The sequence below is a fragment of the Centrocercus urophasianus genome, unplaced genomic scaffold (assembly GCF_019232065.1).
Source record: "Centrocercus urophasianus isolate 14NV4802_14NV808 unplaced genomic scaffold, USGS_Curo_1.0 seq_20, whole genome shotgun sequence".
Classification (NCBI taxonomy): domain Eukaryota; kingdom Metazoa; phylum Chordata; class Aves; order Galliformes; family Phasianidae; genus Centrocercus; species Centrocercus urophasianus.
The window spans coordinates 10,662,143-10,690,069 of NW_024884756.1; the positions used below are offsets into that span (position 1 = coordinate 10,662,143).

At 42.6% G+C, this 27,927-nt stretch overlaps 1 protein-coding gene across 6 annotated transcripts in view; it reads left to right on the plus strand.

Moving 5' to 3' along the window:
* The window catches only part of SPATS2L (spermatogenesis associated serine rich 2 like), a 136,135-nt gene that overhangs the window by 53,919 nt on the left and 54,289 nt on the right, over window positions 1–27,927 (plus strand). For 4 of the 6 annotated variants that reach the window (XM_042822566.1, XM_042822565.1, XM_042822564.1 and 1 more), the window contains exon 2: window positions 20,069–20,127. Coding sequence is in view for 1 of the 6 variants with exons in the window: in XM_042822562.1 (XP_042678496.1) it covers window positions 12,989–13,020; window positions 13,746–13,859; window positions 20,069–20,127 (205 nt within the window). In the remaining 5 variants the exon portion in view is untranslated. Of the gene's footprint in view, window positions 1–3,229; window positions 3,322–12,728; window positions 13,021–13,745; window positions 13,860–20,068; window positions 20,128–27,927 lie in introns of those variants that run through there. The other 2 variants (XM_042822562.1, XM_042822567.1) reach the window with 2 other exon arrangements.

Consider the following 27,927-nt stretch of genomic DNA (forward strand, 5'->3'; position numbering starts at 1 on the left):
TCGTGTTTCTGTGATTTTAACAGACTGTTTCCCAATTTTTAAAAGAAGCTAAACTTTCTTAGAAATTGTTCTTCGGCTGTCACTCTTGTTTGAGGACATTGCATTTTCAGAGAAATGTGAGATCTCAGAGCAGCAGTTTTAATTATCTGCGATATAAATAACCTCACTGCAAAACAGATTTTTGTTTCCATAGCATACAGTCTGCGTGCTCATAACCATTTAATCAAATTCAGGCCTTGTCTCAGTAAATGAATAGCCACTAGCTATGGCTTGCGAATTACCCTTTCTAAATTTGACCCCTACATTTTGGAGCCAAAAGATCTTTTTTTTTTTTTTTTTTTTTCCCTTTCACACATCCAAATGCAGGAGCTTTTCTATTTATATATATACTTTTTTTTTTTCCTTCTGAATGTTGAATATAGCTACCTGCTGATACCATGTAGAAAAGCAGCCTCTATAGTTTTTGGTCCTTTCTGACTGACTGTCAGAATTTTCTGTAGCTATCATAAATCTTCTTTGTCTTTCCATGGTGTCACTCCACGTAACACTCCCTATGATCCACACAGGTCCTTGAAAGTACCTTCTGCCTTTCCACTGCTTGGCAGTGCTCTCCTGAGCTGAGCATATAAACATCTATCTCCTGAAGATATATCTCTGTTCATCGCTTCTGGTGCCTCTCTTTGAACTTTTTTTTTCCACTTACATTGCAGTTTTTCACTGCAGTTAACAAATGCCAGGATAAAATGTTATCATCAGCCCTTCTCCGGGCTTAAAAGAGCCATGTTTCTTTTATACCCCAGATTAGCAACTGTCTTACAACACAAGCAATGTAATTTGCTGTTTTCCCTATCTTCACCCTTAGATCCTTTGCCAGACCACTGTGACTGCACCAGTTTGTTTGCAGATTTCTCTGTTGAATCAGTTTCTCCCTGTTGCAAGCCAGGAGTGGTTGTGTGCCAGGGGAATTTCAAGTGATTTCATTTAGTCCCAATTAAAAACTTTAAATTACTGATTCTAGTACAAAAAAAACACATGCTCCCTTGTAGATACGATTCCAGGTACCTTTCCTCTGCCCTTCCTGCACTCTGTTCCCCCACAGCATGTGACTCCCGGTCCCTCTGATGAGGCAATGGGCAGTGTGGGAGAGCAAGGTCAGTGCATGGTGTTTGTTTCCCTCAGTGCTTCTCCTGCTCTCGACCCTCCTGTCCTGGTGTCTCTTGCATCTTCTACGTGTCTCCTCCTCCTCAAATGTGTTCGTGCAGAGGCAGCAGAACCTTCTCTAACTGCCTTGTGTTTGGCACACGGTGGGGCTGTTTTGTCTGGTGCAGAGCTGCTGGAACCAGCACAGGGCATCTGAATATGCATTTATTATATAGCATCACCAGGTGCCAGTTCCACTCTTTCCTGATGGTTTCCCCAAGGTTGCCCATATGAGCAGTTTCCTTCAGCCAGCTTTTGGACACCTGTGGGCTTCCCAAAGCTTTTGTTCCTTCCTTTCCCTTTTCTTTTTTTTCCTTCACTTGAGTTTAGTACCTCAGTGCTCAACCTCGAAACAAGTACTATTTCTTGGATTACAAAAAGGAAATTAGGAATTAAGTGATTTCAATGCACAGAAGGTATAAAACCTTTACTGGCAAATACGTAAAAAGTAGATGGCTGAATTTTTAACTTTCCTAAATAAACTTATGGTTCAGCTAAAATAACTTTCTCTTAGTCACTACTTTTTAAGGACTCTAAAGATACAGAGCAAAGTTGCCACATAGGTTTTTCTTCCTCTGCTTTGTCGCAGAAAAACCTGAGCTATTCCTGGCAGTTCTCATTTTTTAGGTCATTCTTCATATACCATTCACCGTCACTGAAATTAATGAGAAAATAAAAGGAGTGACCTTTGGCTGAGCACACACAGTTTATGCATGAGCTAAACAGCAGGATTCTTTTTTACTTTTCTTTTTCCCACATTCTCTTTCTCCCTGCTCTCCCCCATCCAAATGCAATTTGTAAAGCCCTCAGAGCCTCCATCCTGTGTATTTCCATTGCATTCCTTTGGATGAGTCTCAGGCCCATGGTTCACATCTGTTCTCCCGTGCAGGAAGTTCAGCAGCATCCTTGATTTATGGACATAATGCTCTGCTCTCTTGAACTTCAGAATGGTTTCCAGAACTCCCAGGCAAAATTCATGCAGCTTAGGGAGTAGATAGGTGTAAGCAGTGCGAGCAGGAGCACTCTTGGAGTGCAAATGCGAGGCTGGAAGTTCAAAATGATGCTGTTTAAAACAAGCCTATGTTTACCAAGGATCTGAATACTTTTGAAGATAAGATTTTGAAAATACTTTGCTTTCCAAAGAAATGTAAATTCTGAGCTTGTTGGCTGCACCTGAGCATCTGCTTTGCGCCCAGCTTTCTGCAGGAGGTGGGAGAACCCTTTGCAGCCGAGTAGGACAGGAGGGGCTGAGGGTGGTCTGCTGGGGCACCAGAGCCAGGAGGGAGATCCCAGCCTGTGGCATTTCCACATTGCAATCTGGGGAGTTGGCTGAAAGCAGCGAGGGCTGACGCTGCCTCTCAGCTGTGTTGGGAGGCACTCCGGTGCCGTTTTGCTACTGCCCAGGGAGCTCACTGGCCGTGGGCAGCAAGAGGGAGGTAAGGTAAGGCTCTGGGAAGAAATGCTGAGACTGCCCAGCTCGACGCCTGCACGAATGAGATCTACTGTGTGCGTGGGTTAAGGGTACTGCCAATGGCGGCGTGGGACACCGATGGTGATAGGAAATCCAGATTCAGTTGTTTACAGGAAATTTGCTGCGATTTCCCGTAGCTCCTGCGCGTTCCAGTGTTTGGCCGCGAGGGGATCGCAACGTATTGCTCCTTCACCTTTGTGCTGACAATCCAGACTGCTTTTCTGTGGAGCATTTAGGCACTGATAACTGAAAGGGTTGAGGCACGCTCTCACGTCCCGACGCTCTCCAGGAGCGCTCGCGGATAGGAAGAGCCACGCGCCCGCACTGATTGACGTCGCGCGCTCCGCTCTGCTCCGCTCAGCGAGAAGCGCTCGAGCTGCCGGCAGCGGGGCCGGCTCTGCCCGCCGTTCAAGGAGTGCACGTGCGGTGCCACAGGGGCGCGCGCGGGCCGGGGAACGCGGCGCGGCCGTTGCCGGGGGCGGCGGCCGTTAGCGGGGCGGGCGTGGGGCGGCGCGCGCGTGCGGGGAGGGGCGCGAGGCGTATCCCGACGAGCCGCCGCGCCACCGCAGCGTCCCGCGGTCGCCGCCGCCTGCAGCCTTCGCCCCTTTCTCCCTTCGTCCCGCTCTCCGGCACAGCCCGGCCGCAGCGAGGTAAGGCGGCGTCCCGCTCTCCAGCCGGCACCTGCGCGGCGCGGCGGGACCCGGGAGCGGCGCCGAGGAGGCCCGCCCGCCGCCCGGAGTTTCTTGCCGCCGGGCCGGAGAGGCGGGTACTCTGGGGCGGCTCGGCCGGCGGCACGGGGACGCGGCGGGGCTCGGCCCGGCCCCGCTCTGCCCGCAGCCGCCTGCCCTCCCGCGGCCCCGGCGGGCGTGTACGGAGCGGAGCCGCGCCGTTCCGAGCCGTTCGGCGGCGGCCCCGGCCGTCGATGATAAACCGCGCCGGGGAGCGCGGCGCCGGCTCCTGGCGGCCGAACGCGCTGAGGCGGCGCCGCCGCGTTCGCTTCTGTAGCGCTGCTTTGCGCTTCCGCGCGGACCGGAGAGTGCCGCGGCGAGGGCTGACACGGCGGCGGACGGACGGACGGAGGTCGCTGCGTCCTCGCCGCCGTCCCTGCACAGCCGCCGAAGGCTTTTACTCGTCTGCGCCGCGATCGGTGCCCTGAGGTGCTAGGGCCGTTTATTCTTAACGTCTGCTGGCTCCCTTACAGTGCCTGCACGACGCGTTGCGCGGCTCGCTGGTAGCAGGAGGGCTGGCTGTGTGTTACCTCGGGCGCGGTGCGGCGCTGCCTTTGCTGAGCTGTAAGCGAGCCGCGTACGCCTCTTCCCCACCCTCTGCCCCACCACCCTGCGGTGTGAATCACTAGCGGGCTGCTTTCCCTGGCAGAGCTGAGAGGTGCCGCGGGTAATCCTTGTTTCGTTGCAGGCCACGTTCCCCGGATCGGTTTGGTTGATTCTAGCTTCGAAACGCGTAAAGCTTTTTGTGCGTGGAGGGAACTGTGGTTTTTCTTGTGGGAATTCTTTTCTGGTAACTTTTTGATCTGAATTCCCTGTGTATGTTATAGAGCATCTTTCTCCCTTTTCTCCAAAATGCAATTATTCAAGGAGACTAAACTAAAAACTTTACAAATAGAGTGGAAAAGAACATTGCCAAATGTCAAGGCTAACCAGGGACGTTTTCTGCGCTAGTGGTGAGAGGAGCCCTGTGGGCAGTGACCTGTTGAATGTCACTAGCTGGATGGAGCCTTCCGGCTGCCCTGAGCAGGGCACTGCAACCCGGCCACCATTGTTTCTGTGGATGTGGTCAAAACGTGTAAACATGTAATGGTTTCCAGGTTGGAACAGGTTGAGCTTTGTGAGGCTTCATCTCAGCCTGCTGGAGCTGAATGCTGCTGCTAGGGTGAGCGTTCTCCAGCAGACTGTGGTATGGGAGCTGAAGAGATTTGGCCTTTTAGAAGAACAGCAAGCTCTGTTAAATGTAAGGAGATGCCAGTCGAGATAATGATTATACTGTGTCGGGTGCTGTATAAACATATAAGAGGGCAAGGTCACTGCTCTGGAAAATTTACCGCTTAGGCAAGCGTTGTGATTAAGATGAAGGAAATGAAATACCCTTTGAAATGTTTTCAGGACTGCTCCTAGCCAAAGGGTCTGCTTCCACAGCCGTGAGCACGGCAGCTGTTCTGAACTTCATTTACCCGGTGAAGGAGCATGTGCGTGAGGGTCTTTGTGTTGTCTGACATTTAGTAAAGCGCCTAAGCATTCAGTGCAATGCCTCCGAGTGCAGTCTGTGTTGGAGTAGGTTTGCTTTTCTTTTGCTTTTCATTCTAGATCAGTTTTTCTTTCCTGGTTTTATTCAAGGAAATGGTAACAAAGCTGTAGGAAATCAGTGACTTGTTGTTTTCTAAGTTTTAAGAAAATCTGTAGCTGGGAACAAATCCTATGGTTTGGGTCAGTTTTTAAGAGGGAATGCAAGACTACAATGTCTTGAACTGAGTTTCACGTGTTCTTTGAGCTCTCTTGTAGCAATAGTGGAATTAACAAAGCTGTGCCTTGTCAGTAGTTACAGCTATTAATTCCCCCACCTCATTGTATTTGTGTTCCATTTCACCCATGTGTTATTTCTGTTGTCATTCTAGGCCCTGCATTTGACTGTGTGTTTTCAGTGCCCAGGTCTTAGAGGTCTTTGAACGCTGTTAAATGGTGTTAGTCATCCAGGATAGAAGGAAATGCTCAGGCATCACCTAAAACCAGTCTGAAGTGGTGCTCTATGCCTCCAGAGGAAAGGCCAAACTCCTCACTGTAAACTGGAGGGTTTCAAAAGGAAAGTGTGTAACTATTAGGAGCAGGAGGCAGTGAGGCTTTGCACAGAGAACAAGGGAAGAAAAACAACTAGTTGTTGATTGTAATTAACTTGCAGATAACATTAAGGATTTGCTGTCTGTGCTGATCTGGAGAAATATGCTTTCCCACAGCTATTGCTGTTATCTCCTCCATCCTCCCTGGTTTTGTGTTCTGTCCCCATCCTCATGCTTCTCCACCCTCCTGTCCTTTCTGCCTTTCTCAGGTGCTTCACTAATTTTCTCCTTCCTGTAGGAAAGATGTAAAATGGTTAACTTCAGTAGCAAAGTGGCTTTGTTTTAGTCTAGACTTCTGCTGGGAAGTTCTGCCACCTTCTTCCTGCTCATAGTTATTTGGAAGGGTTGTTATATCAAATAACTTGACCCTGAACTTCACTGAGATTAGCAGGGGGCTGCAGAGCTCCCGCCTGTTTGATTCTGAGCACCTCGATCTTCTGGAAGACAGTGCAGGACTGTTCTGTCTCTGCTTTTGCCATCCTGGGGATGATAAATGATGATGTACTTAATTGCTGGTATATTTGGCACGCCAGGACTTCTGTTTCCATTGTATGTATACTTCACAGTTGGACTAGATGATCTTGGGGGGATCCTTCCAACTAACCTATTCTATTTGGCATGTTTGTGTGTGACTCTCACAGCCGAGCCTTTGGCTCTGGTGTTGCCATAAGGTATCACAGCAAAGCCTATCTCCTCTCTTGGTGTGAGTTGATATGGTGGTAGGGAAGGCTGCATCCAGCTCACAGCTGCAGTCTTCACCAGCAGTGTGCACAAAACGTATTGCTTAGTTTCAGAAGGGGTTGTGAGAGAATGAGGAATGGAAAATTTGGAATGCTGTGGACTGAAAACCATTACTTCTGACCATTTCATTTCACAGCACGTGGGTGGAACAGATGGGTGAAGAGGGCAGGTCTGACAGCTGGGACTTTTGGTTCTGAGTGGAAGTGTGGTAATTCCCCTAGTTCTGCATATATGGATGAGAAGAAATCTGTTTTCGCTTATGAGCCTCCACTGTCTTTCCTGCCGAAAGTTTGTCTGTATGAGACTTGTTTTGAAACTCCATAATGAAATTCTGTGTGAATTCCATCTGGAGCGTGCGTGCATTTACATGTAAGGCTCCAGAACTGAAGTGCGATTGGAGTGGAAGGGGAAGAGAATGTTTCCCTACTCATGAGAAGTAATCAGACATAACTGATCCCTGTTTTGGTGATGGACTTCACAAATAGGCTTCAAAATTAGTTGAGTCAAATCCCGGTTTCTTAGTTAGAAAAAATCTTTTTTAGTGAGGAGGTCCCCATAGGAAATTTGCTCTATTACCAAGTGATTGTTAAACAGCAGTCACAATGCTTTGTTATTATCCTGGAGCAATTATACTTTTCTTAGACTTCATACTTAAAATGCTTCCAACGATTTTTCACTTAGATGAGGCAAACAGTGCTGCAGACCCTAAATAGGGTTTTGGAATAAAGTCCAAGTTCTGTATGTATTTTCAACTCATCTTGTAAAAGAACTAATATAGAATGCCTGTCCATCCTTTGGGAATACAGAGAGATTAATCTAAAAATACACTTGGTATACCCACGTTAGGAAAGGGTTGTAAGGTAACATTTTCAAAGCTTATTCTTTTCTTGGTTTGCTCTTAGCTGGAGCTATACAGTTTCTCCCAAAGGCATGAGTTACAAATGAATCTGCAATACTTTGTGACTTCTAGTCCTTTTCCTTCAGACAAAAGGTCCTTTCAATGTGTTGTGGAATGGTTACTGATTTTCATGTGGTCATTCAAGAAAAGGATAGTGATTGGCCTTCATAATAGGCCTTTCAGCACCCTCTCTAGTGGCTTGCTGACTGAAAAGATGCCCATGGCTGGGTACTGTATCAGCCTTTAAATTACTGGTGGATCTAATCATCCAACTACTGAGGTGAGAGCTGAAAGAGCAAAAAAAAAAAAAAAAAAGCTTCACTCATGTGTGAATACCAGTACATACCAGCTCAGAACTGGAGACAGATTTTGGTCTGTGTAAACTGGTGTAGTTTTATTTATTTTGATGTTCGTTGGCTAAAGGCCTGCTTGGTTTTGTTCTGTTGTTGTGGGTTTTTAAAGTTATTATTTTATTAAGTAGTAGGTAACTCAAACCTGATGTTTCCATGAGCTGTGTTCCTGTAAGCTGGCTGGCATGGTGGCAAGCAGTGTTATCTGATTGTGCTGTGCATGGCTGAGCGGACAGCGAACATGATTTCCTGAAGGTGTGACTGTCCTGTAAAGTCACGGCTATGTTCTGAGTTCGCATTAAGGGAGCTGCTACAACTGTCGTGTCAGCAGTGCAGTCTCACTGAGCTGTTATCCTTTGGTGCTGGTGAGGCCTGCCTGCCTGACAGTGCTTCAGAATAAACACCCTTTGCTTCAGGGTAGGTAGGCAGGTGGCCATTGCCCCACCCTTGTGCGAAGTCTGTGCAAGAATTCACGGTGTTGCCTGGAACAACATGAAAAGATAGTATTTGTGCTTGTATGGGAACTGTTGAATCACAGCCTGAACCTCTGATTGACCACCTGAGGTGAGCAGTGAGTCAGCCCTGGGAGCACAGGTGAAGGCAGTTCACCTGTGCTACTGGAAGGGGTGGAGCCTTGCTCCCCATTCAGGAGCTGACTGCCACTGGGGAAGGATCTCTTTTTGGAGATTGCTCCTCTTGGTGTCTTCTCAGCGAGCCCAGGACAAGGGTAAGCTTTCTATCTGTTCTTCTTTAGCATGATAACCTGTTTAGCCTAACTTTCTTGTATATTTCTTAATTATAATATCCATATATCCATTGATTATACAGCGCCATAAGATGTTTCTCAGTGATGGTAATTCTTCTTGAGTTTTATTACAGCTGATTTTGTAGGACACTGGGACTTGAGATCTTCCGAGGTTGGGTGCATGTGCCAATAAGGAGCATTTGGGCTTCAGGTGACTCTCAAACATATGTTCAGATGGTCACTTCAGACTGAATTACTTCTTCGTAACATGTAAATAACGTTTTTCAGACTGTACTGGTTTATGTATATTTCCCACGTATGCCTTCTATTTCTCTTAAGCTATTTACTTCTAATGTTTAAATGAATTTCTTGTGTGATGGTTGGTGCCTAATTAAATGTACCAAAAGCCTTACATGGCAGTCTGGGTATGTGGCACTCAGACCAAGTGGGACTGTGTTCAGTGACTGTGGTTTGTAGTAGCCATGGAAGAACCTGCAAGTGTCAAAATGCCATCGCTGCAGGAATTGCCACACTGTGTTGACGGAGGGAACAACTGCCTTATGCATTCATGCTAGTCTGTATGGGATTTGATTTAGAACTTTCAGACTTGGTCTGAATAAAGTGTTGCCTTTTTGTAATGCTGCTTTCCAGTAATAACTTACTGCTGACTGTAAATTGTTTTGAGCTGGCTAGTTTAAGCTGTTGGCGTGAATTTGTGCTTCAGTATTAGGATCAGAGCACACATTCCTTACTCTGGAGCTGATGAGGAGAGTGATAGCATGGAAGCAGAGTTATTGCACAGCACTTAGATGGAAATTCTTTCACAACTCCTGTGGCTTTCCGTGTAGCTGCTTTGCTACTGCACTGGGAAAAGGGAATCTATTTCTCATGAAAGTCCCTAAAGAATTTGAGAGCTTTCTCCTCCGCAGCCAAGTTACATTTTACGTAAGCATGGCAGAAGCTAGAAAGGGTGGCATGATGCATCAGGCTAACAGAGAGGTAGCCAGAGAGGCTAACAGAGAGGAGTGTGAAGGCAAGATGAGCAGAAAGCGTTTGGAAGATGGGCTCTAATATCAGGTGCATCTTATGGCTGACTGTTCTTCAGCTTGGTACACTTTCCTGGGTGTCCACAAAGTGAGGCAAATACAAATGAACTAGAGCAGCTGCTGTGGCTGTGGTTGGAAAGATCTGTAATGAGAGTGGAAGCTCCTGGGGGCTGGAAGGAGCACTGTCAGCCAGAGGGCACCAGGTTCTCATCTGTGGTTTTTGAGGTTCTCCTGTGGGAATGGGTGCTTGTGAGGTGGTAATAGTGGGGGATTACAGCAAAAGCGTCTTTTGTGTGGTGGTAATACAAGATCAGGGCTGGGTGTGTTGGAGGAAGCCTTTTGCTGAGCGGACACTGAGCTTTATAGCAGAACTTCAATTCTCTGGTATTTATCTGTGTGTGAAAAAGGGCTGTGGATAGCGTCCTATGTTATCTGTCAAATGCTTCATGCAGGAAATCAGCAGTGAAGTTGTACTTTTGTGATACTGTTGTTAATTCTGCATCTTGTCTTATGATCTTTTTAATATTTCTATTTATTATTCTATTAATTTCTATATATTGTAATTCTGCTCTCATTGTACTGCTATTTTTGGTACAAGGTGACTCTAACCATTGGAGTGTCACTGATGTGACATTGAGTCTGCATCACCACACGGCATGTGACCTCGCAGTTTTTTCCTCTTGGAGGTATAAACCCTTTGTGTGTCTGAAAGATCTTGGTCCTCTGTAGCTCAGTTCCTGAGGAAGGGATATTTCCCTCTAAGGCTCTGTCAGCTCTTTAGCTATGTTAGCAGTTTTGCAGCACTTCTGATGTGAATGGAAGTTTGGCTCTGTGTGGGAATACCTCATGGGAAGCAGCTGTGGAGCAGCCTGCTGCCTTTCACTGGAGTGAGTGCTGAGGTGCTCCTGTAGTGCACAGTCCTGAAATTCCAGGCAGCTCTGACCCTGCTCACAGTCCACAGAGCCAGTTGAGATGAAAAGTGCTCGATACTGTGAAGCATTTTAGTTTATTTTGTAACAAAATAAGCTTACGAAAGTTTACAAAAATAAGGAAATTCTGAGCTAGGGCAGACAGTTGGGCATTCTGGAAAGTCACTCTGCTGTTGCCTGATCTCGCAACAGATGGTCGTGGATGTAAATTCATCCATTATACTGCCATTCATTGACAAAGAATGATGAGCTTACCTTTCTCTTGGCTAATGGGAGGAGCTGATATTCCCATGTTAGCATTTTAACACAATTTCCTTAAGTTACGTTCTATCTGGCCCTAATCATATACTTTGCAATTTATCCTACAGATGGGGAAAGGTGGGAAACTTCTAATTGCCATCCTCGTGCTGGGTTTTTGGAGGTAATAACTACAGAAAGTTTTAATTGGAATTGTATGCAGTCAGGTTCTGTGAAGATCAGACTGCAAGTGAATGGTAGCTTTCAATGCTTTTAAATGGGAGTTGCTGAAGAGTGAAACCAGATTAATGAAGGTATTGCAAGTGGTTTGTTAAGTGGAAGAGGGATTGTTTTGTGGTTGCAATATTAAACTGTAAAAGGTTAGTTATTACTGCGTTGAATCACATCAAAGGAACAAAGTAATGTAGATGCAATTACACTGAATATCACACTGTCGAAACATTCACTATTTTAGTTGTACTGTCTTGAAGTTGAAAATAGTATCTTCTTTTTAGACTCTAGCTGAGACTGATTAAATGTGCTGTGAATTAGAAAAAAGACAAACCTACAGATTACTGTTACTAAAGACAAAGAAAGCCAGGATATTTTGTATCCCAGTGCGGTGCTTAGTCCAAGCTCAGCTCTGCCTATCAGGCTCTGTTTCCTCAAAGTACTGCCAGGGAATTTAGAGTCCTGCTTTTCAGAAGCGATGTTGTAGAGGGCAGTGGCCAAATGGCATCATAGACTCATAGGCCATTTCTTGGAGTGCCAGAAGTCCTAATGTGGGTGACTCATTTTGATATCTTGAACTCTAAGGTCATGCATGAGAGCAAGGCACTTGAAGACGTGTGTTTCTTTAGGCAGCTCTGTAGATGGCACGGCAAAACTACTGGAACTGTTGCCAGCTGGCAAGCAGTATGCTTTAGGAGCCTTCCTGTTAAGTGTGCTGACTTTTTTTTTTAATATGACAAATATATACAGATAACTATGTATATTAATATATTCAGATATACCTAAAACTTCATTGTCTCCTTTAGATTTCTAATACTTAACCATAAGGCTTCAGTGCTGAAGGAAGACCTATCAGTAGCTTCACATTTGTTCCTTTGAAGCCCAGTGTTATGTACCACACTCTTCCATAGCTCATGTTTCTCTCTTGCATTTAGAGTGTATTTGTTTTCAAGGGTGGGGAGCAACTGATCAGTTTTGACCAAAAGTCTGCACTTCGAGGTTTTTTTGGAAGTACTAAGTTTGACTGCTGGGAGCCAGGGTTGGTTTTCTTTTTAAAAGAAAGCTTAACACAATAAAGAACAACAGTTTTGCCTTCATCTGCTATCATATTTAAACATGGGGGATTAAAACAATTGTTCCTTTTCCAACTGCATCCCATGTAAAATGCTTCTTTCACAAAAAATGTTTGTAATGCATCAAAAATAACTTGGCAAAAAATCATCTTTGATGCAAGATTGACACAAACATTTTATCTGGAGCCCTAGTTGAGCTTTAAATAGTTAGAGAAGCAATAAGCGCCTGTATGAGAAGCTTGCCCCAAATCTTTGGGGGTTATTTTGTTATTCATATGTCATCGCCATGAAGTGTCTGCTTTGACATATAAATTAGTGCTTTGTGGATTCTTTTTTGGGGGTACTATGAGAGAAGTATGCATGCTTTCCTCTGTGATGTGAGATTCCACATGGGAATGGGATCTCATTATGTCATGACTGAATCTAACCAAGGTTCCCTGGGTAATTTGCTCCTCCATCCTATTAAAACTTCTAAGTCTTGAGCTATGTTTGTATTTGTAAATTGATTTCATTAGACATCTTCATTATGATTTCGTTCTTAAGAGTTTGTGTGCAACAACATAAGGGTATTTTCCCATTAAACATGGAGGGAGGTAAAGATTTGACTTCTGTGTTAGAGTATGCTTCATCCCAAGCACTTTGAAATATACAGTCCAGAGCATGTGCTCTGTGGCTCTTTTCTGCTCTTGTACCTTGTATGGGAGCTCTTGTATCGTGGCCCCAGATGAGCACCAGGGGAAAGGACCTGCTCAGCCCTGGGAGCACGGGTGAAGGCAATTCAGCTGTGTGACAGGAAGGGGAGGAGCCTGGCTGCACCTCTCTTAGACTCCTTTTAAGGGCTGACTGCCACTGGGGAAGGATCTCTGGTTGGAGATCTCTCCTTGGTGATGCTTTCCCCTGCAAACCTGGAATCTTCTGATACAGGTGAGCGATCTTTTTCCCTTCCTTTGTAGTATCTCTCTATTGTGCCAGTCCTTCTATCGTCACACCTGTGTTGTAATGCCTTTCCCATTGTATTTACCTGTCCAACTGCGATGTACCTGGAGAGGAAGAGAAGTGTGAAGCAACTGGCTGGGAGTTCTTGGCCCTCGTTCTTCCTGGAAGAAGGGAAGATCCCATTAGCTCCTGGGCTGAATAGGTGCTCTCAGGGTGTGATGTGGTGCTAGCTCCCGGTTGCTGTCTGCTGAACTGCATTGTGAACTCAGCATCCACAGCCTTGATGCATTACCCACCACCCACTGATTATGTTCAGTAGGTACCGTTTTCTTCTCCTAAAATCGCACTTCACTCAATTAAAAGCAGGTCCGTTCAGATGTTTTCTGTCTGCTGTTTATTTAGATAAGCAATTCATCAATTTCTTTTGAAAAGTGTCATGAAAATACTTCTTTCTTTGTCAGACTGTGACTGTCTAGAAATGTATATACATGGGTGGCATCACTAAGAAAATGTCTATTTTGTTTTTGTTCACTGAAAACCAATTCCTTTATAAAAGTGCTGGGAAAAAATATTAGATAGAGACAGTGTGACTAATTTATTTTCTGCGTGCAAAGTATGAAGTACAGCTTCTGTCCTTCTGTTAGGAGGCTGAAGACAGATTACGTGGAGGACGTGCCAGTTTGAAAACAGTGGTGATTGCACGTTAATTGGAAATGAGATATTCCAGCTGTCATTAATCTATGAGCTGTAAAATTCTTAATTGTTTTGATTTACTGGAAATGAATGGAGGATAGTTTCTGCCCAGAAAATGACATTGTTATTTTTTTAGCGGTTGCTTTTTTTTTTCCTGATCTTCTCTTAGAATTAATTCTAAGATTATTTTGTGTAAGCTAACATACGTATATTTAGACAAGTCTGGGCTGAATTTTCTAATAAATCTGTGGCGGTTATTTTCAGCTTGTCAACACTGAGGCAATTCTTTTTTTTTTTTTTTTTTTTTTTTTTTTTTTTTCTTTTTTGACTTCTCCAACCTCTGCCAGAAAAGCTTCCTCTTACAGATTGGCCTCTCAGTGTACAAAATTGGCAAGTAAAACCCACAATGGACTTGAAGTGACAGCAGAACTCAGCCAAGAGTTGGCGGTTTTCACACAGAGGTATGGGGGATCCGTAGAGTTCACAAACTGTACAGAATGTTTTTCTCAGTGTTCTTATGGCCACTGAAGTCTGTAAAAATTGAGTTCCCTTTTGGCACTGTATGTATCCTGGCTCATCAGGGTATCAGTGATTGTCTTAACCAGGGTTCTCCAGCTTTGTGATGTTGCTTGGTTACTGGCATTCCCACAACTCTCCAATAAAACAAAGCAAATGTTGGTGGTTTTTTTTTTTAAGTTTCTGTTTATGGACTGGTCTACTGTACAGATCCAAACAAAACAGGACTGTAAATCCTCTGCAGCTTCTTTAATGATCTTTTTTTTGTTGTTGTTGTTTTGTCTCAAGTATTCCATTTGGCTGCTTGTAAAGATTTTCTATTTTAAATATGTTTTTTCAGTATGTTGGACTACTTCTAGGATTCTGCACAAACTCATTAAATTCAGAAACTAGGATCCTGGCTAAAAGTAAGGCATAACAAATAATGGTTTTTGCTGTCAGGCAATCTGCTACCTATGGCTAGGAGGTTGTCTTTTAGGTATACTCTGTGCATCCTCTGAGGGTAGGAAAAAGGGCAAAGCTTTGCGTGGAATGCCTGAGAAACTATTTTATTTAGTAATGATAATAATAAAGAACTGGTTTAACTGTTTGACTGAGTATTTTGTGTCATTTTGAGTACTTGAGAATATAGCTTCAGCCCCGTGCCCCCAAGGTAATAATTTTGATGCATGGGCTCATCTGTTTCAGTGAGAATTCTCATCTCCAGTCCAGCTAGCTGATCCTGACAAAGCATGCAGGCACTGAGAGCTCAGTGTAGCAGAGGTGCATGGGTAGTTTCTCTTTTGCTGCCTCTGTCCCACAGAAGAATCTCTGTCAAGTGAAAAATCATCTTCGGGCTGAAAGATGTTACAAATCTGAGATGACATTATATTGATATGCTGCAAAGGATTTTTTTTTTTCTTTTTAAATGTAGTTGTTCCCAAAAAAATCTCATCTTGGGAATTCTTACATGTAGGTGAGTTTATTAGTAAGTAGTGAAAAGAGAGCTTTCTGTAAATCTGCTGGAGTCATCAAGTGCTTGCCTAAGAGTGGGTTACAGAAGTTCTCTCAGTGTTTCTGAGGGTAGAGAATTAATAATGATTGGGAATATCTGTAAGACAGCAAGAGATTGAAGTGAGAAAAAACCCACATCTACGTAAACATTCCCAACTGTGGAAGGATCTGTCAGAAGCATGGCTGCTGTAGGAAGCAGGCAGCAATTCTCATAGGCAGTAGAAATTCCGAGTGTTGCCTTACACTAATTGTCCAAGTGAAGGTGCTTTAGCAGTTCCCACAGCCCACTCCTCTAACAGTTGTGTTTACAGGGTACTTCTAAGAGAGGTTTCACATGTAGTGAGATACCAGGTGTAGTAACTGTATGATGTTGGTTTTTCTAGGGTCATGTATTTCTGTATTCCAGGTCCATTCCAGTTCCATTTTGGTCAGTAGGAAAGCGCTTAGGCCTTTGAGAGGAAAATGTTGACTGCTATTGGGTTAGTAGGAATAATTGAGTAAAATAATGACAGATCACTGTTAGGGGGATAAAGGTATTTGCAGGCTTTTTACATGTGGACTTCTTTTTAAATTAAAAAAAAAAAAACCAAAAACATTTGAGCTTTAGTTAAACTCAAAGCTCCCACAGAACCAAGCAAAGTCTTGTATGAGGGGAAAAAACGACAGAATTCTTTATGTTTGAGTCCTTTTGAACGTAAAGCTAATAGTGAACAGCAGAGCTCGTCTGTTTCTTAAACCGTGCTATCTTGTGTTGGCTGGAACTGAGACCATGCCAGCTGTATCTCTGATTGTGTTGCCTGCTTTCTGCTCTGAGAGCCTTCAAGGGCAAGACCACACAACATTTATAGGTTTTCTTCCTTGTTGCAGCTGTTCTTCATTTACTGTAGTTCCTGCCTGGATTGGATCAGTGCTGAATATGGATCCTATCCTTTGCCCTACTGAGGTGTTATTGTCATACTTGTGTCACTGGACAGAGATCTGGTGCAGGAGCCGGTCCAGTCCTAAAGCTTTTATTTTCTTGTTTCCCAATTCCTGCAGATTCCTTTTGCTGTAAAATCTTTTGGCAAATACCAGATAGAAGACATTTTTACTCCTGGAGCTCGTGCTGTGTTATAATCGTATGCAAGTTTTGTTTTTGTAAGAAACGCAGATTTTAAGCATTAAGATGAATTGTCTTCAGCAGCTGGATCCTGCTGAGTATCTTTAAGACTGCATTCCCTGGCAGGAGCTAGAAACTTCAGCACACAAAATGAACCATCACGGCAGCCAGTTTGACTTTGAGGAATGTTATTAAATGACAAAGTACTGAGGTGTAAAGCAGCAATTTTGCAGTTGTGTTGAGACAAGGAGCACCACTCACATCAGCTACGTCATAGCTGGCACTCTTTGTTGGGCAAAGGACTGGAACTAAACATCTTAAGACTTGGCCAATTGTGAAGGATATCAAAGTTTGCTTTCCAGGTGCTAAACGATTGAGTGCTGGTAGTTAGGGAAGTGTATTTGGCTCACTAGCTCAGGCCAAAACCTAAAACCAAAAAATGTCCAAAAAAAATGTAATGCCAAAATTCTCAAGCAAGTCTTGCTCTTTTTTTGTTGTAAAAGTAGGCTGTAAATAATCTCTGTACTTGGTCACGTCAGCATGTGGTGGATGGTTCCCTGCCTTCTGTGGACTCATTCCTCACGCTGTGTGTTCCTTCAGCGCTGACCTTTGTCACTCTGCTGTACTTAACACCTTCTGACCTGCCTTTAGGATATTTACTCAGAATCAGAGGTGCTGAATGCTGTGTTTACTGTTAGGATCTAGAAGGCTCATAGGGCTACAGTGGAATCAACTGAGTGCAGTGTTTGGTGTTTGAGCTCTCCTGTGTTGCAGGTGTGTTATGAAACCTCAGGTTGAGGGGTCAGAACTAGGCATCAGTAGAGAAGTGATAGATTGATTTTTGTTGTTGTTGTTTTTTGTCTTCAGAAGTGGGGAGAAAGCTGATCAAGGATAAAGACTCCTGTTCAGAGTGTTATGTAGCTCATGAACTTTTTGGGTCTGCTTTCTTGAACTATCGAGGTGCACATCTCTAAAGACCACCGTTTTGGTCTACGTTGTATTAGTAATTGGTTCTGGTGTTCGTGTGTGTGATGTGTCACATTAGTACCAGGATTGAGCAACTGTTAAAGAGATCAGAGTTCAGTGTGGAAAAGATTTAAGTGATTTATGATTTATTTGTATATTCTCCAAAGTTGTAAAACTGTGGCGAGCGCCAACTCCTGCTGCTTTTCTTTTGGCTTATGTTTGGTGTTGGCGCTTTTACTCCTCGCTGATATGAGGTCTGGGGGTGTGATATCTGAATATCTACTTCTTATTTCTTCCGTGATTTCTTTATTTCTTTTCTCTGGCTTTTTTTTTTTTTTTTTTTTAAGGTTCTGAGAGGGAGTTTAATGGTATTTCTTCCACACATGTGGCCTTTGTCATGTGTATGGATTTGCTACTAAGGGATATGGGGCACTGTTCCTGAAGTGTCTGTTTCATCTGCAAAATTACGTCATTGTTTCCTACTTGAGGGTCTTATTTTTGTCTGAAAATACAAAATCACTTTAACCTACAAATACAAGAATTGACCTTTTCCTTTTGAGAAATTACCTTAAACATTTGCAGACTTCAAGCTATAGTATTTCACTTTTATATTATCAAAGAAAATAAGGTTCCTTTTAACTGTTGTATGTTTACTCTTAATTTTCTTTTGTCTCCCTAGAGTCATTATTTCCCACATAATGTTTTCTTTAGTAATATGTTGTGGAACACAGAATGAGGACAGAATGGTGGATCAGAAGATAATGAATTATGGAGAGATAGCCCTTATAATTTTTTTTTCTTAAAGGTATTGCATCTCATTTGGTCAAACTTGATAGATATAATGTTTGGAGAAAGAACCTTTCCAACATCTGATAAAACATTGTGGGTTTTATTTTTTTGTAAATTTCACATATGTTATGTAGCTGTCTTGGTTACTTTGTCTTTTTTATGGTACAATAGTGCAAAACAAAGACTTTTGACTTCAGTTTTTTGCTTGTGTTTTTGTCTTTTAAAATAGTCTTCAAAAGTAACAGCCTTCAAAGTACTAGAAGTGTAATTCTAACTTAATAATTTCATACAGTGATCATATTTCATACCTGAGGCCGCATTAAGGGTAGACTTCTATGTTTATCTGTCACTTTAGTCATCAGTATTTTGTGAAGTTCACAAGGGTGGAAATAGTCAGAAGTCACTGATCAGGGAAGAAAATCTGTGTGTCTGTATTTGAAGTTGTAGACTTCCACTTGTTTGATTTCCAGATTTTAATTTTCCGCTGAAGTTGGAAAGGAATCTCTCCCTCACCGTGGCTTGAGGGAGAAAACTGATGTTTCGCAGGGAGTGTGCTATGCTGGGGAAAAAAGAATAGCTGTGATTTCTTAGTACAATAGTATGCATGCTTTGATCTTTTAAAATCCTAAAAATACCACCTGCAGACTACAGATGTTAATGGAAGGAGATAGACCCATTCTTTTGCATAAGAAATGCAATAGCTACCAGACCTTTTACTGTCCAGTCTCAATTTAAGTGCTCACTAGACAAGAGAGATGCATGCAGTCTTGTTTCGGCCCTTTCTTATGTCTTTTTTTAACAAAGGCTCAAGTCTTGTCTTTGTTTGCATCAAAGAACAAATTGCCAATAGGGCCCGTGGGATGAATATTCTGCCAAAAGCATGTGAGTATGCTTCCCTCCTAAATTTCCTGCCCCTCCATTTTCAGTTCTCAAATCTGTGCTCGTTGTGTAGATTCAACACCCAGAGCAGCTCTTTAGCATCATGACGTGTGTGAATACTTGTATTTCTCCAGTGAAGCATCATGTTTTAAATTGCTCCATCCATCTCTTTTATTTTGAACATAACTGTGACTCAGCAAGCCGTGCAATAATATGTGTTTAGATTGCAGTGAACTTTAGGACCTAGGTTGTCGGAGCCTTTGTTCTGGGGGGTTTTTCTGGGTGAAGTGCTTCAGGAAACATCTGGCTCTTCCAGAAGCAACTAAGAACTTTCTACATTTTAAAATAAAACCTGTGATTCTGATAGGACTTCCTTGCTTTGCTGTAATCTTTGGGAAAATGTGATTTCAAAATGCACAAACAGAAATAGTCACATATCTTCGAATGCAGAAGGAAGAACTCAACTTGCAAAGGGAAACCATTTGTACTGGCTTAGGAGAGGCTGGTTTCAGTGATTGATTGTTCAGAACTGTGACATGATAATTCCGGGGTGAGGTTGAGGCTGCTGAACAGATTTTACTCCCGAGCAAACAAGGACCAGTGTGCCTTAAGTGGCAACTAGGAATAACATCCTGCTCATGTAGTTGAGTTTGCAGGCTGACTTCTCCTTTCTACAGAAAAGAGGACAAAATGTAACTATTAATTCTGTTTCTTTATTTTTTTCCCCACCAATGAAACGAGGAAATCAGTTTTTATCCATCAGCATATGGGCATGCAGCTGTGTCATTGCATGTTCTTAACTTGGGGGAGAATTACTCTAAAATTCCTATGGAAATCAGCAAAGGCCTTGTCATGTGGGTGAAGTGCTGGTGTCGCTCTTTGGGCTTCCCTTTGTTTCAGCTCACTTAGTGCTCTTGAGTTAATGATGTTGCTTATTAGAGGATGGTCATGCTGAAACTATGCTGGTGTTGTTCAGAGAGATTGAATTAGTGACTCGTGAGTTACTTTATCTGTTGCACCTACAGCACTCTTGCTTTCCTAGGTAGAACAGTTTGCATTGTCCAAGGTCTGTATTTACAGCTCAGGTACTTGAGTGTAAGGTACTACTCTAGTGTGCTGACTAGATTGAATTTAAAATATGAGACTGTTCTGTGAAAATAGGCATCCTTCATCCATTTGCTGCTTTGGTCAATGTGTGTGAATGCTGACAGATGCCCACACCAGTTCTTACAGGGTTTATTTTCACTGCCATACAAGATTAGACAATTGCCTAAGACTTGTTATTAAATCCATTCTTGACTACACTTGCAATACTCTCAATTAAAACAAATCTGTCCTAAGAAATCATCCCCTGTAAGGAGAGATCACTGAAGTAAACAAAAATCAAGTTAGTTGCTAAGTTTCTTTGTCTTCCATCTGTCTTTGCAGGAGATTCAGACCACTGGAGAAGAGACAAATAAGAACAGAAACTGGAGGCGTTCACAGTGGTAAGATACCTTTCATATTTCTCTTTGCAAATGATTGTGACTGAGGTTACCTAGTCACATGCCAGAAACTCATGTCACACTTTCAACCTATCCTTTACAGCTGAGTTCATCAGCTTTCTTGACCTGATCTACTAAAGCTGATCATAGTGCAATGTGCCACATACCACAGCAATGACAGAAGAAGAAACAAAAAGGAGAAAAGACAAATGCAGCAACTGGGAAACTTATATTTTAATTCCTTACTTTGTAGCTTTGACTTCTTACAATGATACAGATTAGTGGCTAAGTGTGCTCACTTTTGTATTGCACGTTTATGTGATGAGTAACAAATATAAAGTTTATTTATGCGTATATTCTATCAGTTCAGAAACAACAAGCCAGGAACTTTAGGGGTTACTTTCACCATGGGAATGCAGACTATTTAAACATCACAGAAGGTGCTTTGGTTCCTATTTTATTTGTGGAGCCTATCTTTCACCTCTTCAGTTAAATTTCTTTCCTTTAGCTTCTCCCTGTGTGTCACTAAGTTAATAGTCTCTTAGTAGAATTAATGCCCTACTGCTTCTTCTCATCCTTTTGGAATTGAACTATTGTGAACTATTGTGAACATGTGTAGCATGATTTGCAGCAGAAGGTTCTGCTCAATTGGTATTTGGAAATAATCCCTCACTTAATTCTGTCCAAGATCATGTTCAGAGGGTGGTGAGAAAAAGACAGCTTCATAGGTATAGGAAAAAAAAAAGGGGGGGGGCGGGGGGGGGAAGGAGTGGTGTAGGAGGGGAGAAATTGAGACTCTGCAACTGTCTCAGTTCAGAGGTAGCCTGAACCCAATACATCTTGACACTTGTTTTGAAGAAAACACTTTGTTTAAAGGTACCGGGTGATTCCTTCTGTTACTGTGTTAGAAGGGAATCAGTGTGTCTCTGTCCAGCATGTTATGAAAGCATAAGCTGCAGTTCTGAGCCTGATAAGTGGGCTAGTCACCTTGCCTTTCTGTTCATCAGATGTCCTCAAGGTTCTCCAGTTTACTTGCAACCTAGGACATCTGGATTGTGTTCCTAATCAATAACTTACTGAGAAATCTTCAGTGAGTCACTTAATACCTCATTTTTATATTAGTAAAATGACATAACAATACTATTCTTTTGTACTTGAGCATGGATGTTGGGAGCATAAATAGATCTTGTACTGAGCTTTGTGAAATGCTCAGGTGTTATTATAAAAGGCAGAAGGAGGACTCATTTGCACATGTCCTTACATGTCCTGCATATACCATATTTCTGCAGTACTTCTCCTTTCTTAAGAATTTCTTTTTAACTTCTTCTAATGTAGTTTCTACATGACAAAATGCCAAAGCATTTGGTGATGGAAGGCTTAGTGGGAGTTGCTGAATAGATTGTCTTTTAGTTAATCATTTAGCATTTCAAACATGGTAGCTGTGAGCAGTGTGACTTCCTCAAAAGGAAGAAGTTAGATACGGGTGCTCAAAGTTTTTCCCACACTTCTGCTGATCCCGAGTGTGGCCAAGTATGTGCTGAAATATTGCTTGTCTGACTACTTACTACAACTAAGTGAATCATTGGATTAGGTCCTGGCCAGACCTTGAACTGCCAGAAACAAATGACCTGTCTAGAGAGCAGTATACCTTGGAAGCATTTTTCCCCTTGTCTGAAGTGTTACACAACGCAGGAATTTCTCAGAAGAGCAGATTTGGCTTTCAGTGATTTCAATTAAAGATGGTAATTTCTCAGCTGTGCTTGGCGTTTCACATCAGAATAATGGTCTGTGGCTCTGAAAATAAGGAAGTTGTTGCTGGCAAGCCACTGGAGAAGCAGTTGTGCAATTGGAGTGACAGTGGTAAGGAGGTCAGTATCCCTCAGGCTGATAGAGAGCTGGTTTTCTGGCTCTGAGAAACCTCCAGGTCCATATTAAAAGGCAGCAGGTGTGTGCAAATGTTCCTTCTAGAATTAAGGCCAACACTTCTAGTCAATTCTGAAAATGTTTTCCTATGGTTTCTTTCTTCCTCAGTACCCATCAGTAAAATAATTTAGTAAAAATACTCCTTATCTATTTACAGCTTAGCTACTTGGATTTGAAGTGCCATATAAATAAGTACAGAAATGATGGAATCTTGCAGACACTGAATACTGGTGGCAGGTTTTTCATCAGAAACCCAGAAGTATGTGGTACAGTAACCTGGCATGGGTTTTCTGTATGACTTGCTGTAGGTTCACCCTGTGCAGCAGCCAAGCACTCAGAGTGGCTCAGCGTCTCTTCCACCCCACACTGTTGGGACAGAGTGCAAAAATAAGGGTGAAAGTGAGAAGATTCATGGTTTGAGATAAAAATGGTATAATAGGTGAAGGAAGGTTGGGAGAAGGAGGGGAAATGACACAAGGAATGCAAAGGGAATTGGCTCACCACTTTCCACATGCAGAAAGTTGGCCCAGCCTATCTTGAACGACAGCAACCTTGTAAACAACAACAAAAAAGCCTCTACCCCGGTTTTTATTGCTAAGTTTGATGGTGGATGGCATGAAATTATCCCTTCAATCAGGCCGGGTCAGCTGTTCCAGCCCACCCCTTCTAACCTCTTGCCTGTTTGCTGTGGGGACAGTGTGAGTGAGGAGGAAGAGAGAGCCTTGACACGCTGCAGGCGCTACTCAATGATAGCCAAAACACTGATGTGTTATCAGCACTATTGCAGCTGCAGATCCAAAGTGCAGCACTATATAGGCTGCTGTTAAGAAAGTTGACTCCATCCCAGTGAAACTCAGTACATTTTAGGAATAGTTTAGGAATGTATTCCTATTTTAGGAATAGTTTAGGAATGTAGTCCTAAACAATTACCCAAAGAACAAAAATCCTGTTGTAAGATGTCCAGAAAAGAATTCTCTTGATTAAAATTATCTTGTAATCTACAGATGTGAAATTTCATGTTAATATCACAAGAACTTCTGAAACAGTTCACAAAGTGTGTGCTAATGTTCATCTTTCTCTGAAGAATGTTTGAAAACATTTATTTAAATTTCACAAAGTTCAGGAGTGCTTAAGAACTTTTCTGAATTGATGCTGCACGTTTGACTTGACTGTTCTGGTGTTCTGCAAGAGCAGTTCTGAAGAAAGTTTTGGTGTTTGCATTGGGCAAACGGTCTCAGATACAGGTAGTTATGGAATTGCCTGTAGGTGCGTCTTGGCACTGTCTGTAGGACAGAAAATATGTGATTTTTCTGCCTTAAAATAACTTTTCAAGTTTTCTGAGATTGTAATGATGCTAGACATAAAATGCTTTCAAAATTAACGTGTTAAGAGTTAGAGTTATGTGATTATCCCAGGAAAACGCAAGAGAAAAAATCTGAAGAATGGAATCTTTATTCAATTCTGATGGAAAAATGTAAGTGAATCACTTTACTGTCAGCGGCCCTGTTCTTCCCTGCAACCTGTTATTTTTGACCTCATACACCATTGTCAAAAGTAACAAGTAGCTGTTTGATGGAAACAGCTCAAGCAGTACTTCAGATCAAAGTCTGAGACTGAAAACAGGTTGAGCATTCACAGTATTTTCTGAGGAAATCGTAAGGGTTAAAGGAGACTTGAGTTCTTGGAGATGTTCTTTATTTTTTGGATTTGTATTACTGTGTTACTGAAAGCCCTTTATTCCACTTCTGATAAAATTAAGACGGATGAGCATTTGTTACAGATGGTGAAAAACATCACAAAATCATAGAATTATAAAATGGTTTAGGTTGAAGATCATCTAGTTCCTACCACCCAGCCGTGGCCGGGATTGACAACCAGTAGATGAGGCTGCCAAGGGCCCTATCCAACCTGGCTGCCTCCAGCAATGGGGCATCCACAACCTCTTGGGTCAACCTGTTCTAGCACTTTACCACTCACTGAGAAAAAATTTCTTCTTAATATCTAACCTGAATCTCCCCTCTTTTAGTTTAAAACCATTCCCCCTTGTCCTACCGCTATCAGACCATGTAAAAAGTCATTCCCCTCCTGCTTGTAATTTGTTTTCAAGTACTTAAAGGCCGCAATGAAGTCTCCCTGGAGCTTTAAGTTGTCCAAGCTAAACAAGCTCAAATCCCTCAACCTTTCTTCAGAGGAGATGCGTTCCAGGCTATGTCAAAGGCCTTGCACAAGTCCAGGTAGGTGGCTGTAGTTGTCCTTCTTTTTCTACTTTTCCACCAGTGTCATCACTCCATCGTAGAAGGCTGCCAGATCGGTCAGGCAGGATGTGCCCTTTGTAAAGCTGTGCTGGCTGTCTCAGATCACCTCTATATCTCATGTGTATCATAAGATCTCCAGGAGGCTCTGCTCCGTAGTCTTTGAAGGCAAAGATGTGGGGCTCTCTGGCCTGTGGTTCTCTGGGTCTTCTTTTTCCCTCTTCTTGAAAATGGAAGTGATGTTTCCCTTTTTTCAGTCACTGGGGGCTAGCATTGGGCAAATGTATGTGGTGTGTCTGAATGTGAAAGTTGAAGGTGGCCATCATGATTCTTAGTGGATTTTTCACTCAAAAGAGAAATGTAGCATTGTAAGGTTTGGACAGTTGCGAAGTAAGCACACAACACAGTGAATCTCCAGTATTTCCTTAAAAGCTGCTATGCAATTGTTCTTGGCTTTTCAATTGAAATGCTGATTTGAATGAAAGTTTCTACAAACGCTTGGGAAGAGTGAACATATTCTTAAAAAAAAAAAAAAAAAACAAAACAAAACAAAACCAAAACACCCTGCAGGAAAGACATAGCAGGACTGCTTTTCTCCAGCATGTTCTGAAAATACCCATGCTAGAGATGACAGTTTCTTGTGGGGCAGAGGTAGCTTGTATTTTTTGTTCAATCTTCAGAGGTCACGCTCTGAGTAAGTTGAAAGAACTGTTGAAAGAATTCTTGGGACAAAAACCTTCTCTGAGGGCAATGAGATGGAGTCTGTGTTCTGCGAGAATTGAGGAGCAAAGCTGGGACTTATCCCCATGTAAAATGCTGCTTTGGAACAGGGCATAAGGTGGTGAAAGGCTTACTCTATTTCTCTTCTGTGAGTGACAAAGTAGTTCAGACAGTCGAAGAGGAGCCAAGCATTCCCTATTTGCTGTGCTCAGATTGTGAACAAGGTGCTTAGACTCTCTGGTCTCAGCTAATGGCCAGAATAGCCAAGAAAAATAGCGATGGGTACAACTGGAGTATCTGGTGTGTCAACATTACTGGCAGCTCTGTGTTTCTAAGGAAGACATCTATTGGAGCTAGACTTCACTTCCTGTGTGAGCTGCTTCTCATACTTGTCTCACTTTCATTTTTGGAGAGGGGAGTCCAAATATTGAGTTACTATAGAGCCAGCACTCTCTACCCAATTCCTTGGTTGTGTGGATGCCAGCAGTAGAGCTCTGTTAACCTCAGAATCTAATAGCAGGTAATTTCTGTTGCCTGCAGGGCCAGACCTGCTCATTTTGGTGTGGCTAAATCAGAGGTGTTAGTCTGTAGTTCTGACTGCTTGGCTTGTTTACAGTAAGAGGCCAGTCTGAATGATGAGCATGACTGCTCTTTGTAAATGAAGATGCCTGCCTTATGCAAGGCTTCATGAAAGTGTATATTGTCAGCTGTTTTAAAACAAAAACTCTTCAGGAGTCACCTTTGCCATTTCTTGAGGAAACTCCAGGGGAATGAAGGAAAGGCATAACTGATACAAGGCCTTACTTGACAGTAAGCACTGTCATTGTCTATTCTCTGGGTGCATAAACCACAGTAATTTCCTACTTTGATATGATGAACTTCTCTCATCTTAAGTTTTACTGTGATATCAGCTGTGTGGGGAGGGATAACTGGCTCATGGGGAATTCAAATGGCTTTTTTGGAGAAGCTTTCTTCAGCAGATGTTTCTGAGAAATGTTCCAGTTGTGATGAAGTAATACTTTTTTCCAACAAAAGCCCCATTTGATTGGAAAATTCCCAGCCAACTCAATTTATTGTATGTCAGTTCTTACTGCTTACAGAATAGTTAGAGCAAGTTGAAAAGCTGAAAACTCAGTTTGCTTAGTGAGTTATCTCTGTGATCTGCCACCATTTCTTTGACAATGCCTACTTGCAATATACAGGAGGTTGTAAGTTCTGTTGCAGCATTGATAATTAACAGCAGTGGCAACAGAGATGAAGGAGATTGGGCTTTCCTGTGTGCTGCTCATCAGAAGTGTGCTGATACATGTTTGCTCCAGCAATTTGGGTGTGGTACCCATCAGTACACTGGCAGTTCCAACAGATAGGGCACAGCTGGGAACTGCAAGTAGTAACTTAACTGGATGATTTTGAATGCTCAATCCCACAGAGCAAGTATGTTACTTTACCAACGTCTCTTAATTATTCCTTTATAGAAGTTCTGGACAGATGCAAAGTAAAGGTCTGTCTGATATTATTTGTCCATCAGGATTGTCTCTGGCCAATTCAGAAGTCTGTATGTTTTTTCTACTTCAGTTTTTTTTTTAAAGCCTCTTCTATGACTGTCTAAATCAGGGCCTTAGACTGTGCATGTCAGGCAGGACCTCATATGACACTGACCTTTAGATGCAGAGAAGTTCTCTGACTGTCTCTGATCATCATGGGGAGACTGTTTAATGTGCCGTGGCTTCTTTTTACTGATATTCTATCTGCATTCACTGACTTTACTTTTACATTAATTTTGCTATGTCTGTGAGCAGTAATACCTGAGTATCGTTGGTTTCAAATGGAAAGAATAACTGGTTTCTTTTTTCTTTCTTCAAAAAAAAGTACACTGCAAGGTCAGTTACACTGTACTAACCACTTATTTATTGTACAGTAGCAAGTAGATGAAGGGCCTGTTTAGACAGTAAGTAATTATAGGTTGGATTATTTAATGCTTCTGTTGTTGCTGTTTCCAGGAATACCTTTCTTTAACATAGGAAATCAAGATTTTCCATGAGGGTGGGAAAGTGAGGGAGGAGAAGCAAGCTGTCTGTAAGTTTAGGAACAGCCAAATACCGGTGGTATTGCTGCCAGTATAGGGTGTGACTGTGGGTACTGTAAACAGGGGAACACTGCTGGGTCTGCATCTGATTTCATGTGTGCATCAAGTCACTGTAGTAGAGAAGATTTTATAAGGATTTTTTTTTTTTAGTGTTTCTTATCTGCATGAATCTCTGTGTTCACAATTTAATTTAAAATAGTGTTTACGAGAGAACTTGCGTTGTCTTCGGAGGGCCTGTATGGTACAAAAATGAAAGGCTGCATTTAATTTCAGGATTCAGTCTTGCAAGATTCAGACAGCTTTGACACACTTAAGTTAAATAAGTACTTACCTTCAAGCACATGCATAATTCCAAAAGTTTACATATGCTTTAAACATTCTTTAGTCACCCAACACCTAACTGCATTAGATTTCTTTAGGGCTTTCTTGCCTCCCTTTGAGTATCTGGCTTTATCTGAATTCATTGAAACATTGGGGAGTACTTTCAGAGCTCTTCTAAGTTCATTCTTTCCCAGACCTCACTGTAAACTTGCTGGCTGTCATCATGCTTCCTTGCATGCTCAGCCAGTACAGCTCCAGCAACTGTATCCAAAGCACTCTACCCAGAGAATCTTTCTCTGAGCATGAGCTCTGCTGTGGTGTCCTGCATTTGCTGTGCAAGCAGTGGACTGAAGTCTACATAAATCCTTGAATTTAAAGGAGTTGCTCCAACATGTGTTTGAGCATCAGCCCTGCACATTTAGTAATGGTGAACTGGCTCTTCAGAGACATCTGAACTGGAGAGAGGAAAGAGCATGAACTTAGAATTCTCAGTAGACAGAA